This window comes from Heterodontus francisci, chromosome 31 (assembly GCF_036365525.1).
Source record: "Heterodontus francisci isolate sHetFra1 chromosome 31, sHetFra1.hap1, whole genome shotgun sequence".
Classification (NCBI taxonomy): domain Eukaryota; kingdom Metazoa; phylum Chordata; class Chondrichthyes; order Heterodontiformes; family Heterodontidae; genus Heterodontus; species Heterodontus francisci.
This window is the reverse complement of record NC_090401.1, coordinates 42353809-42371691: the sequence shown is the minus strand read 5'-3', so window position 1 is coordinate 42371691 and position 17883 is coordinate 42353809. Positions and strand designations below refer to the sequence as shown.

The window sequence follows — 17883 nt, the reverse complement described above, 5'->3', positions numbered from 1 at the left end:
ACAAATACTGCCCACAATTGATTGAGACTTCACTTCGGTGTCCACAAATTACGCCCATGTTCAAATGACCTCTTGGCTGGCCTGGGCTCATTCTTGTTGCTATGGGAAACTATCCTTTACTGTGTGATGTTTTAGGAGTCCTTTTCCTTCAGATATGTTGGAGCCGATTTAGTATCAGGCTTTCATTTATCATGAATTTTCACTGCAGTGCGAATATGGAAGCTGATCCCTGTGGTATAAGGATGAAAAGAGTTAATGCTGAGGACAGTGAGAGCAACCCCTCCCACTGTAAGAGTGATGATGTCATTCTCACATGAGGTTAGGCTGGAGAGAAGAGAGAGCAGCACAAAGGATGCTAGCTTAGGAGGCTTGTGAAGAGTGTATATAGTATTGGAGACTTTCTCCAGAACGTCCCTGTTACACTACTAAATGCAACACACAATATGGTGGCACCGGTTAAAATGACCACGAAATTTTGAAGATCTCCCTACCTCATGGTAGGGAGCAGATGTAGTCGGGGGACTGCAACAAACGCAGGAGCTGCTCCATAGCCACAGACGACGTAGACAGTCGGTGAGAAAGCCCTGCAGCCTCTCAGACTGCACCATAGAATCGTGGGGGTCTGCAACGGAACATCCAAGTCCAGCGATCAGGTCTGAGTTTCAGCGCCGGGCAACGGTCCAGGATCGGGTCAGAAATTTGTACAGGGCCGGTAACAGTTAACGGCACACTGGCTCAAAACCACGGCTAGAGAAGTCGATCTCGAAGAGATGACTCTGGAGTCAGGTGGAGTCGGCAGCCAATGCTCGGCCAGACCACGGAGAGAAAGCGCAGGAAAGGTCGGAAAGCATGGAAAATCCCCAAAAGACTGCGAAAACCTCCATTCAAGCCTGCAAGATTTTAAAACAAAGGGGAACACCCTACAAATAAAAGCAAAATACTGCGGATGCTGGAAATCTGAAATAAAAACAAGAAATGCTGGATTCACTCAGCAGGTCTGGCAGCATCTGTGGAAAGAGAAGCAGAGTTAACGTTTCGGGTCAGTGACCCTTCTTCGGAATTGACAAATATTAGAAAAGTCACAGATTATAAACAAGTGAGGTGGGGGTTGGGCAAGAGATAACAAAGGAGAAGGTGCAGATTGGACCAGGCCACATAGCTGACCAAAAGGTCACGGAGCAAAGGCAAACAATATGTTAATGGTGTGTTGAAAGACAAAGCATTAGTACAGATTAGGTGTGAATATACTGAATATTGAACAGCAGCAAGTGCAAACCTGAAGAAAAACAACCTGAAAAAAACAGTGGGTAAGCAAACTGAACAAACTAAGATGAAATGAAATAAATGCAAAAAAAGATTGTAAAAAATTGTAAAAATGGACAGAATCCCAGGATTGCTGCAGTGTTCCAGTGAACATCAACGCAAGCTCGAGGAACAGCATCTCATCTACCGATTAGGCACACTACAGCCTGCTGGACTGAACATTGAGTTCAATAATTTCAGAGCATGACAGCCCCCCACTTTACTTTCATTTTTAGTCATTTTTAGTATTTTTTCTTCCTTTTTTTTTTACATTCCTTTTTACATTTTTTACAATCTTTTTTTGCATTTATTTCATTTCATCTTAGTTTGTTCAGTTTGCTTACCCACTGTTTTTTTCAGGTTGTTTTTCTTCAGGTTTGCACTTGCTGCTGTTCAATATTCAGTATATTCACACCTAATCAGTACTAATGCTTTGTCTTTCAACACACCATTAACATATTGTTTGCCTTTGCTCTGTGACCTTTTGGTCAGCTATGTGGCCTGGTCCAATCTGCACCTTCTCCTTTGTTATCTCTTGCCCAACCCCCACCTCACTTGTTTATAATCTGTGACTTTTCTAATATTTGTCAGTTCCGAAGAAGGGTCACTGACCCGAAACGTTAACTCTGCTTCTCTTTCCACAGATGCTGCCAGACCTGCTGAGTGAATCCAGCATTTCTTGTTTTTGGAACACCCTCCAAAGCCTACTAAAGCGAAGAAGGTAATATGGATTCAAAATTCGGAATGCCAGAAAGTTTTCAAGATCTAGAAGGACCCAATCAGGTTCAAAATTGGTCTCTTTGGAGGAAGAGATTCCTAAGGTTTAGGATTACTTCCCAACTCCATACAAAATCAGAAGTTGAGTAGCTCAACACCGTTTTAAATTTGGTAGGTGCGATTGCAGATGGCGTAATTGTGAAGCAAGGGATAAATGAGGCTTCTGATAAATTTGAAGGTGTCCTTCAAGATTTTGATAAATATTTTAATCTTCGCAGCAATAAAATCCTGGAAAGGGCCAAATTTAATAAATAGGCACAGAAGATAGGCAAATCCGTAGATTCTTATATTAATGATCATTTGCATGCCTGACACCAGACTCGTGAAGCAGATGTTCTACTCAGAGCTTGGTCACAGCAGGAGACTCCCAGGAGGACAGTGGAAACACTTTAGAGATGTCCTCAAAGCTTCGCTGAAATGATCAAACATCCCCATTGGATCATGGGCATCTGATTATGATTATACACACCCCCATCCCCCCCCACACTCACACACCCCCCCATCCCCCCCCCCCCCCCACACACACACACACACACACACACCCCCATCCCCCCTACACACACACACACCCCCATCCCCCCACACATACACACACCCCATGATCTGTTTGGCAGAGGGATGCGAATACGGTCAATTAAAGGAAGAACTAATCAGAGACTGAATAGTTGTCTGCATAAGAACATAAGAACAAGGAGCAGGAGTAGGCAATTCAGCCCCTCAAGCCTGCTCCGCCATTCAATACGATCATGGCTGATCTCATCTCGGCCTCAACTCCACTTTCCTGCCCGTTCTCCATAATCCTTCAACCCTTTACTAATTAAAAATCTGTCTGTCTCCTCCTTAAGTTTACTCAATGTTCCAGCATCCACCACACTCTGGAGTGGTGAATTCCACAGACTCACGACCCTTTGAGAGAAGTAATTTCTCCTCATCTCTGTTTTAAATCTGCTACCCCTTATCCTAAAACTATGACCTCTCGTTCTAGATAACCCCACCAGAGGAAACAACCTCTCTACGTCTACTTTGTCAATCCCCTTAATCTTCTTATATACCTCAATTAGCTCTCCTCTCATTCTTCTAAACTCTAGAGAGTAAAGGCCTAAACTGCTCAATCTTTCTTCATAAGACAAACCCATTCTCTGGAATCAATCTAGTGAACTAGATAGCATAGCTGTTGAATCTTTGTCAGACCTTTTGCAGTCAAAGGAGGACCTTACACTTGAAAAGGCCACTCAGATTGTAAGACAGGCTGAAGTTCACAAACAAAATAGGGCCATTCTGCGGGCTGAGGACAAGCCATGGATGAAAAGAAGTCCAATGACAGTACAGTTTGTGAAGCTAAAGTCTGAGAAACACTTTGTAGGCTTGTATTCGCTAGAGTTTAGAAGAGTGAGAGGGGATACCATAGAAACCTACAAAATTCTAACAGGACTGGACAGACTAGATGCAGGAAAGATGTTCCCGATGGCGGGTGATACAGGACCAGGGGTCACAGTCTAAGGGTAAGGGGTAAGCCATTTAGGACTGAGATGAGGAGAGATTTCTTCACCCAGAGAGTGGTGAACCTGTGGAATTCTCTACCACGGAAAGCAGTTGAGGCCAAATCATTAAATATATTCAAGAAAGAGTTAGATATAGTTCTTAGGGCTAATGGAATCAAGGGATATGGGGAGAAAGCAGGAACAGGATAAAGACACACACAGGTGAGAAGGTACATGACACCAGGAAACCGTGCCAACACTGTGGAGCCAGGAAGACCAACAGAAGGGATCAGTGTCCAGCAAATAAAGCTGAGTGCTTCAATTGTATTAAGACTGGACATTATGGGAAAATGTGCCAGAGCAAAACTTTTTCACTCAAGAGTGCAAAGCAGAAGACTTTCACGCAGAGAGCAGTGAATCAAGTGCATCAGTATCCAGAAAATAAAACACCAGAAAATTTCCTAGCAGAAGTAAATGACCCAAATAATGGATTCTGGACGGCGGACATCTATATAAATGGACACCTTACGAATTTTAAACTGGACACAGGTGCTGTGTCACAGTTCTGTCAGACCAAGAGCCATGGTTGATGAGACATTGCCTACAACCAGTGGATACACAGTTGCATGGTCAAGGTGGGAAGCAACTGAGAGTAAAAGGCAAACTGCAAGCAACTCTCCAACACAGAGGGATACAAATCGTGGAAACCTTATATGTCTTGCATAATCAAGAATTTTCCTTACTGAGTAGAAAAGCATGCTTAGACCTGCATTTGATCAAGAAGATAGACAAAATCAAGCAAATGGGTAAAGAACCACTTCCAAGCAGAACTCTTGAAGCTGTTCACAGGGTTTGGAATACTCAAGACAGAGTACAGAATCATACTCAAGGAAGGGGTCAGGCCAGTGTGCATCTTTACACACAGAAAGATACCTCATCCATGATTAAGCAAAGTTCAAGACCAATTGGAAGAGATGGCAAGAATGGGCATTACCTCTCCTGTAACACAACCAACGAAGTGGTGTTCAGACATGGTTCCCATCCCAAAACAGAATGGAACTCTGCGTATTTGTGTGGATTTAACACAGCTCAACAAAGCAGCAGCATGTGAAATTCACTCAAGTCCACAGTTGATGACAGCTTAGCGCAACACTCTCAGATCACCATGTTTACAAAACTCAATGCCAATAGTGGGTTTTGGCAGGTACCCCTAGATAAGACCTCAAGATAGATGCAAGATTACTGACTACATTTATAACGCCTTTCGGAAGATTTTATTTTAATAGGTTATCGTTTGGAATAATGTCCGCACCAGAGATCTTTCAAACGTCTATGTCTAACATCTTAGAAGGACTCAAAGGAGTTATTTGTCACATGAATGACATCCTGATACATGGGAAGTTGGTAGAGGAACATGACCAAAGAGTTCAAACGATTCGAGACTTCAAGACACGGGACTTACTCTGAACGAGAAGTGCAATTTTTCCAAGACCTTAATTCTTTTCTTGGGAAACATAGAGAGCAGAGAAGGCATAATGGCAGATCCACAGAAGAAAAGGGCCATTACAGAATTTCCTACTCCTACTACCGTTCAGCTCCAGAGATTCCTGGGAATAGTAAACCAACTAGCAAAGTTTCTGCCTCACTTAGCACAGATAACTGATCCACTGAGACAACTCCTCAGAAAACAGCAAGTGTGGTGTTGGAATTCCCACCAGGAACAAGCATTCAGGAGAATAAAAGAGATGCTTATAACACCGGACATCTTGGCACACTACAACCCTACACTACCTACGACGATAGTGGCAGACACCTCCTCAACTGGTTTAGGAGCCGTTCTTTTTCAGGAGCAACCTGATGGTCCCCGTAGACCGATATTCTATGCGTCAAGAACTTTGTCAGACACAGAGACACGGTATACATAATAGAAAAAGAAGCGCTAGCTGTTACTTGGGCATGTGATAAATTTTCCGACTACATCATTGGATTGAGTGTTGTCATCGAGACAGACCATAAACCTTTGGTATCTTTGTTAGATGAGAAGGAGATTGCAAAAATGCCTCCACGAATACAAAGATTTAGTCTAAGGTTGATGCGGTATACATATGAGACAATATACATTCAAAGGAAGTTGCAATCGTTAGCTGATGTGTGACGGCAGGATGTGAATTTTGTATGCAAGATAGAATCATATTCCCAACCTACCCCACAAAATTGCCCAGCAAGCACACAGAAGTTGCAGGAAATGCACCAAGCCCAAAAGAGTGACGAGGACTGTAGTCCCGTAAGCAGTATTGCATACACAGGTGGCCATAAGCACGTCCAGGTGGAAGAACAACGTGATGCCACTACCAAATGCATCTTCCCCTCCCTTCCCCTGTCAGCATTCCGAAGGGATCGATCCCTCCGTGACACCCTGGTCCACTCCTCCATTACCCCTACCACCTCGTCCCCTTCCCATGGCACTTTCCCCTGCAATCGCAGGAGGTGTAATACCTGCCCATTTACCTCCTCTCTCCTCACTACCCCAGGCCCCAAACACTCCTTTCAGGTGAGACAGTGATTTTCTTATACTTCTTTCAATTTAGTATACTGTATTCGCTGCTCACAATGTGGTCTGCTCTTCATTGGGGAGACCAAATGCAGACTGGGTGACCGCTTTGCGGAACACCTCCGCTCAGTCTGCAAGCAGGACCCCGAGCTTCCGGTTGCTTGCCATTTCAACACTCCCCCCTGCTCTCATGCTCACATCTCTGTCCTGGGATTGCTGCAGTGTTCCAGTGAACATCAACGCATGTTCGAGGAACAGCATCTCATTTACCGATTAGGCACACTACAGCCTGCCGGACTGAACATTGAGTTCAATAATTTCAGGGCATGACGGGCTCCATTTTACTTTTATTTTCAGTTATTTTTTTTCTTTTTCCTTTTATTTTTTTTTGTGTTCATTTTATTTTATTTCATCTTAGTTTGTTCAGTTTGCTTACCCACTTTTTTTTCATGTTTGTACTTGCGGCTGTTCAATTTTCAGTCTGTTAACACCCTATCTGTACTAATGCTTTGTCTTTCAACACACCATTAACATATTGTTTGCCTTTGCTCCACGACCTTCTGGTCAGCTATTCTGTGACCTTGTCCTATCTACAACTTCTCCTTTGTTATCTCTTGCCCCACCCCCGCTTTACTTTCTTATAACCTTTTACATTTCTAATATTTGCTTGTTCTGAAGAAGGGTCACTGACCTGAAACGTTAACTCTCCACAGATGCTGCCAGACCTGCTGGGTATTTCCAGCATGTCTTGTTTTTATTTCAGATTTCCAGCATCCGCAGTATTTTGCTTTTATTTTAGGGAGAACAATGAAAACGTTTTATGAGTATCAGAAATACTTTACCATTATAGACGACTTGTTGGTATACAACGACAGACTAGTCATTCCTAGTCCACTGAGATCAGAAATCTTAGATCATTTACAACAAGGTTATTTGGATATAACCAAGTGCAGAGCAAGGGTACAATCTTCGGTGTGGTGGCCTGGAATATCTAAAGATATGGAGAACGTGATCCAAAATTGTCAGACATGCGCAGTACAGAGATCAGAACAACGTGAACCTCTGTTAATCACAGTTTCCAACTAGACCGTGGCAAAGGCTGGGTATGGCTTCATTTATGTTCAGTGGAAAGTCATACATGATCATCATGGATTGCTTCTCAAGGTGGATGGAAGTCAGAAGATTGCATTCTACAATGACAGAAACGATCATCAGAACTCTTCAAGACATCTTTGCGACGTACGGTATCCCTGATGAAATCTTGTCAGACAACGGAGCACAATTTGCGAATGAATATTTTTCTCACTTTGCGACGAAGATGGGATTTCAATATCTCGAATTTGCCACGGTGCCCACAGTCGAACAGTGAGGCAGAAAGAGGTGTAAGAGCCATTAAAGTCATTATTAAAAAAGAATGAAGATCTTCCAATTTCACTTTTAATTTATAGATCTACGCCACCGATGTGTGGATCATCACCAGCAGAACTACTGATGGGCAGGAACATAAGAACACATATTCTATATTGCTGAAGAACTTGCTTCCTGGATTGAATATCCAGGACTACGAAAAAGTAAAAGACAGGGAGAACTCTTACAGAAGGCAACACAACTGGAATTATAATAGAAGATTTCAAACAAGTGGCGCAGTGGTTAGTACTGCAGCCTCACAGCTCCAGCAACCTGGGTTCAATTCTGGCTACTGCCTGTGCAGAGTTTGCGCTGGGTGCTCCGGTTTCCTCCCACAGCCAAAGACTTGCAGGTTGATAGGTAAATTGGCCATTGTAAATTGCGCCTAGTGTAGGTAGGTGGTAGGAGAATTGAGGTAAAGTGGGGATGTGGTAAGGAATATGGGATTAATGTAGGATTAGTATAAATGGGTGGTTGATGGTCGGCACAGACTCGGTGGGTCGAAAGGCCTGTTTCAGTGCTGTATCTTTCTATGACTCTAAGAAACTTACCAGAACTAAAAAATGGTCAAACAGTATGGATACGTGACCTAGAAAGAGAAGGTACAGTAATCCATAGACATGAGAACTACCAGTGATCATATGTTATGTACATAACTGAAGGAAACATAAGAAGAAATAGGAGAACTAGCATCCCTATTCTTCAAAAACAACAGCCAGTAATTCATTTGGAAGATCCAGATGATGAGGAACAAACCCAATTCGAACAGAAGGCAACAATCTGTAGTATAGAGCAACCAAGTCAGCGATCCAGACTTGCAAGGAAGACTACTGATCGACCCAGTTAGACTACAACCAGTTGGCAAACCTCTTACCAATTAAATCTGTGAAGTCAGAAACTTGGGGTGGTGGGGGAGAGGGTAGTAGATAAGTCACTTATGTAAATACATTTGATAAAATGTTGGATAAAGACTTGGGGGGAGATGTAGTATAAGGATGTAAAGGGTTAATGCTGATGATGGTGATAGCAACCCCTCCCAATGTAAGAGTGATCATGTCATGGTCACATGAAGTTAGGCTGGAGTGTAGAGAGAGCAGCAGGAAGGATGCTAGCAAAGGAGGCTTGATGAGAGAGTATGTAGTAATAATAAATATATATACAGAATAAACAGTTCTTAATTGACTTTATCCTGAGTCTGAGACTTTCTCCAGAATGTCCCTGTTATGCTGCTAAATACAATACACAACAGTCCCATATCTGCAGATGATGCAAAATAGGAGAGGGCCAAGGATAGATCCCTGGGGGATTTAGGACTTAACAATGGGTGGGTGAGAAACAAAACCATTGCTGGAGATGCTCTAGCTTCAGTCAGATAGCTAAGAATGGAATCAAGTGAATGTAGTCCCACTGAGCCAGATAATGGAGGTGAGACATTGGAGTAGTATGGTATGGCGCACTATGTCAAAAGCTGCAGGTGGTGGAGGATGAGTAGGGATAATGCACTATGGTCAAAAATACAGAGCATGTCATTTGTGATTTGGTTAGGGCCATTTTGGTGCTGTGATGTTGGTGGAAACCTGATTGGAGAGGTTCAAACTGGGTGTTGTTGAGAAAGATGGACAGAGATTTTACTATCAGGAAAATATTCCTCTGAAACACTGCTCCAGTGACGTATTTGTTTCTAGTTTCTCATGAAGGAAATGGGAATATAGAGTTTGGTGACTAAAGCTTATGCTGCAATACATTTTGTGGTCAAAAGAACTGAAGATAGTGCTGGGGCTGCATTCTTCCAGTATGTTGTAAGGGAGGATGTCATAACAAGAGTCTTGTTACTTGGGAATTACCTGCTTAATTTGTTGGTACTATAGTTATATGACGAAAAGGTAGGTATCTGCATTTTTATTGTTTGATTACTTTTAGTATAGAATACAGTGAGAGTAAGGTAAAATCCCAACATCTGATAGTTAACTAATTCTTTTGCTCTTTGTTTTCTAGATCATGTCTCCATTGGTGGGCTTGGGGACAGTTTCTATGAATATTTGATCAAAGCCTGGCTTATGTCTGACAAAACTGATGAGGAAGCCAAAACTATGTATTATGAGGCTTTACAGGTACATAACTCCACAAGTATTTGAAACAATGCTGCAGAACTCTACACATTTTATCTTAAAAACATGACAGCTTGAAGCAAGAGAAGGACAGTTAGTTCATGTATAATTATCCCATCATAGACATTCCCTTTCCCTATCACCAGTTGATTCCTTTCTTTATGGAACACTTCCTGGGAAAAAAAATAGGCAGAACTATTAATATTATTGAGAGATAAATTGAGTGAGACACTGAAAAAGTGAGATATTGTTTAACGAAGGTAAAGAAGCAAGTATGTCCTGAATAGTGTTTTAAATTTGCTTTTGTAAGTGAGGCTATGTGGCGATTGTGCTCATAAGGCTATTTATTTTTCCCATGGCCCCCCCCCCCCCCAGGTGAAGTAGATTGGCTGCGAGATTAATCAAATAAACTGGACAGTGCTGATTGGACAGTCTGTATTGAGGGAGACTATGAGCCGAGTTAATTCATGAATTTTTGAAGATGTCAGGCCAAGTCTCTAAGGCTTTAAAGGATGTAGGATCCTAGGCTTTATAAATAAAGGCAGAGAGTACAAAAGCAAGGAAGTTATGCTAAACCCTTATAAAATCACTAGTTAGGTGTCAGCTGGAGTATTCTGTCTAATTCTAGGCACCACACTTGAGGAAGGCTGACCAAGATATTGGAGAGAGTACAGAGGAGATTTGCGAGAATGGGACCAGGGATGAGGAACTTTAGTTATGTGGAGAGACAAGAGATGCTAGGATTGTTCTCCTTAGTTCAAAGAAAGTTAAGGGGAGATATAATAGAGGTGTTCAAAAATTGAGGGGTTTTGAAAGGGAGAAATTGGTTCCATTGGTAGGACGGTTGGTAACCAGAGGACATAAGTTTAAGATAATTGGCAAAAGAACCAGAGGGGAGATGAGGAGAAATGTTTTCATGTAGCGAGTTGTTATAATATGGAATGCACTGTCTGAACGGGTGGTAGAAGCAGATTCAATAGTAACTTGCAGTTTGAAAACATTTGCAGGCTACAACAACAATTTACATTTATATCGTGCCTTTAATGTCATAAAACATGCCAAGGCATTTCACAGAGCATTATAAAACAAAATATGTCACTAAGCCACATAAGGAGATAATAGGCTGATGACCAAAAGCTTGGTCAAAGAGATAGATTTTAAGGAGCCTCTCAAAGGAGGAAAGTGAGGTAGAGAGACGGAGAGGTTTTGGGAGGGAATTCGTAAGCTTAGGGCCTAGGCAACAAAAGGCATGGCCAGCAACGGTGAAGCGCTTAAAATAGTGGATGATCAAGAGACCAGAATTAGATGAGCGCAGATATTTCAGAGGGTTGTGGGGCTGGAAGAGATTAGAGATAGAGAGGGCAAGGCCATGGAGGGATTTGAAAACAAGGATGAGAATTTTAAAATCAAGGTATTGCTTGACCAAGAGCCAATGTAGGTCAGTGAGCACAGAAGTGATAGGTCTTGGTACATTAGCAGTTTTGGATGACCTCAAGTTTCCAGAGGGTAAAATGTGGGAGACCAGCCATGAGTGCATTGGAATAATCAAGTCTGACGGTAACAAAGGCATGAAGGAGGGTTTCAGCAGCAGATGAGCTGAGGCAGGGCGAAGTTACAGAGCTGGAAGTAGGCGGTCTTGGTGCGAATATGTGGTCAGAAGCTCATCCCGGGGTCAAATCTGAGACGAAAGTTGCAAACAATCTGGTTTAGTCTCAGACAGTTGCCAGGGAGATGGATGGAGTCAGTAGCTAGGGAATGGAGTTTGGAGTGAGAAATGAAAACAATGGCTTCAGTCTTCCCAATATTTAATTGGAGGAAATTTCTGCTCATCCAGGACTGGGGCCAGGATTTTATGGGGCCCCCTGAGATGGGGGGGGGGGCACAAGTATCGCGGCGCGGCGGAGAGCCCATTGCCTCCCCGTCGCCAAGCGATCTTCTCAGGGGCGGGATAGGCCAACAATGGCATTCCCACCCAGAAGCTAATTGAGGCCCTCAAGTGGCCTATTAATGGCCAATTAAGGACCTGGACCCGCCGCCGCTGGGATCTTACAGTTCATTCACGTTGCAACCCATGGTTACACTCTGTGCTCCAGCAGTAACCGCCTTTGTACACCTTTTGAGCCACACTCAAGTTACAACTGCTCAGTCAGCTTCCAGCTCACAGTAGTTACCTCTTATTCAGGCAATCACTTACAGCTGATTGATTGTTAACTGCTAACTCCTAACCGTTAACTGACTTGCAGTTTTTAAAGTTCTAAGTTAAATTCTAACTGTTAAGACTAAATATCCATTTGATCTACTAACAGAGAGTCCCGGTCTCATCAAATTCTCAATTTCCCAATCTTTTTACAATCCACACTGTTCACATTGATCATGATCTGACAGAGAAAGAATGGTTGATATTCTGTGGAACTCTTTATCAGAACTTTGAACGTGCTAACGAGGTAGAGTTTTCAAAGTGTTCGGAGTTGCCAAGCATAACATCAGATCCCGGAGGAATGGCCGAAAGGGCTGTTTGCACCATCTCTGCTAGGTTTCTTCCAATCTTCTGAAGGTTTAGTGGGATATTGGGAAAACCCTTGCGGAAATTCTACCCCAACCTATCTTGCTGATTCGGTTTTTGGTGAACCTGCTGCGCATTTTTGAGTTTATTTCAGTGCATCACCGATTGTGGTTTTCTTTTTATCTCTATTTTAGTCATTACTAATGGCAATGCGAGTATGACATGAATCATGATCAACTGAAACACAAGCACAAAGTTGCTGCTTTAATGCAGATATTTGCCAGAAAACAGCATCGGAATTTGAATTGAATCATAAAAAGTTACCGCACAAAAGGCCATTTGGTCTATTGTTGCTCAGTCCGTAATAGCTATTCAGCTAGATTGATTCCTGGGATGAGAGGGTTGTCCTATGAGGAGTGATTGATGAATGGGCCGACATTTTCTGGCGTTTAGAAGAAGAGGGGTGATCTCATTGGAATGTATAAAATTCTCAGAAGGCTTGACAGGGTAGTTGCTGAGAGGCTGTTTCTCCTGGCTGGAGAGTCTAGAACGAGGGGTCATAGTCTCAGGTAAGGAGTTGTCCATTTAGGACTGAGATGAGAAATGTTTTCACTCCATGGGTTGTGAATCTTTGAAATTCTCTACCCCAGAGTGCTGTGGATCATTATGGTTATCCATCAACTCCTACCCAAACCATTCCTGGAACTCGCTGCCTATGTGGGTGGTGGAAGCAAAGATGATCAATGATTTCGAAAAGAAATTAGATTGGCAGTTGGGGGAAATAAACTTGCAGGGCTATGGGGAAGTGGGGCAGAATGGGACTTCCTGGATTGTCACACAGAGAGATGACATGGACTCATTAGGCTGAATGGCCTCCTTCCTGGCCGTTATGACTGACAGTGCAATCTATGGTTTCACTCTGTACTGCAGCTGTCTCTCTGTGCTGCAGCTCTCCTTTTTTTAAATAGGGTTGTAACATTTTCAGTCCTCCAATCCTCTGGCGCCACTCCCATATCCAAAGAGGATTGAAAGATTGTGGTCAGAGCTTCTGCTATTTCCACCCTTGCTTCCCTCAGTAATCTAGGATGCATTCCATCTAGACCGGTGACTTCCTGACTTGAGTGATGCCAACCTATTTAGCACTATATGTTGATTTTTGGTTTATATTAGATCAGCAAGGATGTTGCCTGGTATGGAGGGCGCTAGCTATGAGGAGAGGTTGAGCAGATTGGGATTATTTTCATTAGAAAGACGGAGGTTGAGGGGGGACCTGATTGAGGTGTACAAAATCATGAGAGGTATAGACAGGGTGGATAGCAAGAGGCTTTTTCCCAGAGTGGGGGTTTCAATTACTAGAGGACACGAGTTCAAAGTGAAAGGGGAAAAGTTTAGGGGGGATATGCGTGGAAAGTTCTTTACGCAGAGGGTGGTGGGCACCTGGAACGCATTGCCAGCGGAGGTGGTAGATGCGGGCACGATGGATTCTTTTAAGATGTATCTAGACAGATACATGAATGGGCAGGAAGAAAAGAGATACAGAACCTTAGAAAATAGGCGACATGTTTAGAGAGAGGATCTGGATCGGCGCAGGCTTGGAGGGCCGAAGGGCCTGTTCCTGTGCTGTAATTATCTTTGTTCTTTGTATCCTCGCAATACATTCTAATAGTTTATTTTCTTTTGTTAAAGCCTCTCAGCACTTATCCTTTAGAGATGCATGCACTGTAACAACAAGCCTATTTCCCACTCAACAGACTAAATAAGAACCCAGCATGGTTTACACATGCTTGACATTAGACCTACCCACATCCATAAAATGAGATTTATCAATATTAAATATCATCTGCGAGAAGTGAATGCACTCTCCCTTCACATCTAGACTCAATTTTAATCTTTTTTTTCACATCTGGGGTTTTGACACTGGCCCAAATCTTCATGTCATTCATGAGCCTGCAGACAATAATCCCAACACTTTAAGTTTGTAATGGGAAGATGATGAAACATTGAATTTTAGAATAGCAGATTTGAAGCAAATAAGGGGCCAACTAAATGCTTGGGTTTTGGTAGTAATGTTAGAGGGGAAATGTACAGGAGAAAAGTAAATGATATTTAGAAATACCACACAGCACAGAATAGATATATACCACCAGGGAAGAAGGGTAAGTGAACAACAAGGCAAATAATAGAAAAATGTGGGAATGAGGGCGAGAAAAGATTGAGCCCTAATCTATTCTGGCGGGTTCGGGACTTCATACAGGCATTTTTGGAGGTGAATTCTAAGACAGGACCCATTTCTGCCCGTAATGGTAGTGGTGTATTTTCTGCCATAGCGCGAGATCGTCTTCAAATCCACACACAAATGCTACAAGGGAGCGGGCAATCCCTTCTGTGTAATTTTAATGAAGAAGGAGCAGCAGTGCAGGATTGGGGGGAGTGGCGTTGGGGAAGCGGAGTGAGGCAGCATATGAGAAGGATGCACCCTACAAAACCTTGTGCCCCCTCTCCACACCCCCGCAAACAAATAATTTACAGGCCACATAGATCTTAATGAAGATCTTGATAAGGACTGCTGTCTAAGAAGAGTGCAATAGGTGAACTGTATCAGCTGCTACATGATGACCTGTTGGCAAAGTTATCTGCCCAGGCAGCTCTGCCTGTGATTGTGAAAGTTATGACCGCACACATTTTTTATAATACCAGCCCATTTCAAACAGCCACAAGAGGTCTGTGCAGGGTGACATCAAGGCAGGAATTCGTCAGGTAATTGACACGGTTTTTAGAAAAGCTGGGGAATTCATCTCGTTTGGCATGACAGAAAGGCAGCAGCATGATAGGGTCATCCAGTTTTCTCACATTGCTGGAATCCCTAAAGTGCAAGGTGCAATAGAGGACATGCAGGTAGCACTGCAAGTTCATACAATTACCCTGTTCAACTTTCTTCATAGGAAGGGCTACCACTTGACAGATGTCCAGATTGTGTGACCACATGCAAAGAATGTCAGTGCCAGATTATCTGGATTCAACCTCAAGAATTCTATCCTCCCTAAACTTTTCAACCAAGATAGTGAAGTGACAGTTTGTGGGTGGTGAACTGCCAAGGATAATGGCCCCTTTAGGCGTTGCACAAGCACCAGCTCAGGACTATTATAATAAGGCACATGAATCTATTGAAGTTCTCATAGCTACAACCATATGGGTCCTAAAGGTTGTTGCCTTGATACATTGGAGGGCCTCTGCAATATGATCCGGAGCATGTATCTCGCATAGCTTAATGTCCCTGGCACACCTTTGCCATCCAAAAAGATTTGCATCTGGAGATTCTTGGGAGCTGGCCTTAGCTGCTTTGGAGGCAGAAGAACATGGAGTGGAGAACCAAGAGGACTTCACTCAGAACATTCCTTAGTAATGACTGCAAAAAGCATCAAATCTGAACTTATAATGAAGTCTTTTCATCTGTTTAACAGTCTTCCTTTATCACCATTGCCATTACTCCTTATGCTCCACCTTAAAGTGCCGCAGCGGTTAGCACCGCAGCCTCACAGCTCCAGCAACCCGGGTTCAATTCCGGGTACTGCCTGTGTGGAGTTTGCAAGTTCTCCCTGTGTCTGCGTGGGTTTCCTCCGGGTGCTCCGGTTTCCTCCCACATGCCAAAGACTTGCAGGTTGATAGGTTAGTTGGCCATTATAAATTGCCCCTAGTATAGGTAGGTGGTAGGGAAATATAGGGACAGGTGGGGATGTGGTAGGAATATGGGAATAGTGTAGGATTAGTATAAAATGGGTGGTTGATGGGCGGCACAGACTCAGTGGGCCGAAGGGCCTGTTTCAGTGCTGTATCTCTAAACTAAACTAAAACTAAACCTTCATAAATTAAGCAACTCTATTTTAGAACACCCCATCAGATGTCTTTGTCCCTACATGACTATGGAAATCCAAATAAATTGAGTGAGTGGCTAAGCATGTCATAACTGTATCCTTTCCTGTATGACTATAATCTTACGAGTAATTAAACAAGAACTATTATCTTTCATTACAAGGAACCTAAAAATGAAGATAACCTATCCTAATCTTTCCTCACAGTATACTTTCCCTGGGTGTTGAAACATATCTTTCTTTCTCCCATGTGCAACCTGAGGATCAGTGTCACAAGAGATGTGGGTGCTCTTGTTCTACAAAAGGGTCATGGGACGGAGGTGGCCCTCGTATGGCAATTTGGCCCTGAAAGGGAGCCACTGATGGCTGTATTTCTGGAGTTTGTGCCCAGGCAGCCTGGTATCATCTATTAACTTCAATTGGTGTGGTGTTTTGAGGGAGAAAAGTGGAGGCCTTTCATGTGCTACTGTTTTGAGAAACAGCAGCTGCAGTGATGTTGCTCCAGCCATCACCATTGTATTGGACCTTGAACCTGTATGTCCACCGATCTGCTAGCCTAGTGGCAAATATCAGAGCCTGAAAGCATTGAGAGACACCATCTCAGTTGGCATTATCTGAAAGCCAGTATTTAGGGTTCTGTCTCATCTGTCCCCTACTGCCACCAGGAGTCTGTGTTTTCATGGAGACAAGTTCACGTATTAGTCCCAGGCTGTTTCTGAGGTGGACAGGCTGTTACAGATCCAGTGATGCTATATGCTCTGCTAATTTCAGTAAAAAACTTTCCAAAATGTGTTTGTAAATGAGGGCTATAGTAGAGACACAACTGTTAATTGCCACTTATTCCCAGTAACTGACCTCAGAACTTGCATGTATGTATTTCCTCAAACTAGTATCCATGAGTTTTGGGCTTCATTGCTTTAAAGACATGGGCAACCCTCTCCTCTGCCCCTGCTGGGAAGGTAGCACACTCACCTATCCCCTAATAATCTGTGAATCACTTGGTGCTACATCACTTGCACAATCTAATGCATCCGCCACATGCCGGTTGACATTATATGTGTTGGTACATGAAACAGCAAGCAAGTGACGCAGAGGCTGGCATTGTGCAAGTTGGGGCAGGATCTTGTTCTACATGGCCTGGTTCTCATCATCCACTTCCTCAACATCATTCTCATTGTTATCATAGTCAGTGAAGAAAAGGTTTCTTCCCTGCTGCTTCTCCTCATCATCATCTTCCTAATCTTCATTATTCTCTGCCCTCAGTTGCTGTAATCAATTTTCAAAGAAGGACAGGATAAGCTAAGAAAGTGTGAGCAATACCCCCTTGGGCTAAAGGAGATAGAGAAGGGTATGAAAGCTTCTGGTTATGTGCTATTTCACAGCGATGCCATGGTGACTGTCTGTCTGCATCCACTAACCTGCAATGTCCATCGCTCCATCTTCCACTACTTGAGCAGAGTGTCTTCCCACTGCACCGTGTAGAGGGTGAGCTTTCTAATCACAGAATCATACAACACAGAAGAAGGTCATTCTTCCCATTTTGTCTGCCCCAGCTCTTTGAAAGAGCTATCCAATTAGTCCCTTTCCCCATATCCCTACAAATTTTTCTCCTTTAAGTATTTATCCAATTCTGTTTTGAAAGTTATTATTGAATCTGCTTCCACCGCCCTTTCAGGCATTGTATTTCAGATCATAACAACTGGCAAAAAAAAATCTCATGTCACATCTGGTTCTTGTACCAATTACTTTTAAGTCTATGTCCTCTGGTTATTCACAGAATCAAGGAATTCTTACAGTTCAGAAGGAAGCCATTCAACCCATCGTGTCCACACTGGCTCTCTGAAAGGGCAACTCCCTCAGTTCCATTCCCCTTCGCCCCATAACC

The 17883-nt window shown here is 43.1% G+C and overlaps 1 protein-coding gene across 3 annotated transcripts in view; it reads left to right on the top strand.

Annotated features, from left to right (window-relative positions):
• LOC137347195 (mannosyl-oligosaccharide 1,2-alpha-mannosidase IA-like) overlaps positions 1-17883 on the top strand; it is a 220230-nt gene that overhangs the window by 145040 nt on the left and 57307 nt on the right. For all 3 annotated transcript variants that reach the window (XR_010968907.1, XM_068011410.1, XM_068011409.1), the window contains exon 8: positions 9514-9629. Coding sequence is in view for 2 of the 3 variants with exons in the window: in XM_068011410.1 (XP_067867511.1) it covers positions 9514-9629 (116 nt within the window). In the remaining variant the exon portion in view is untranslated. The remainder of the gene's footprint in view (positions 1-9513; positions 9630-17883) is intronic.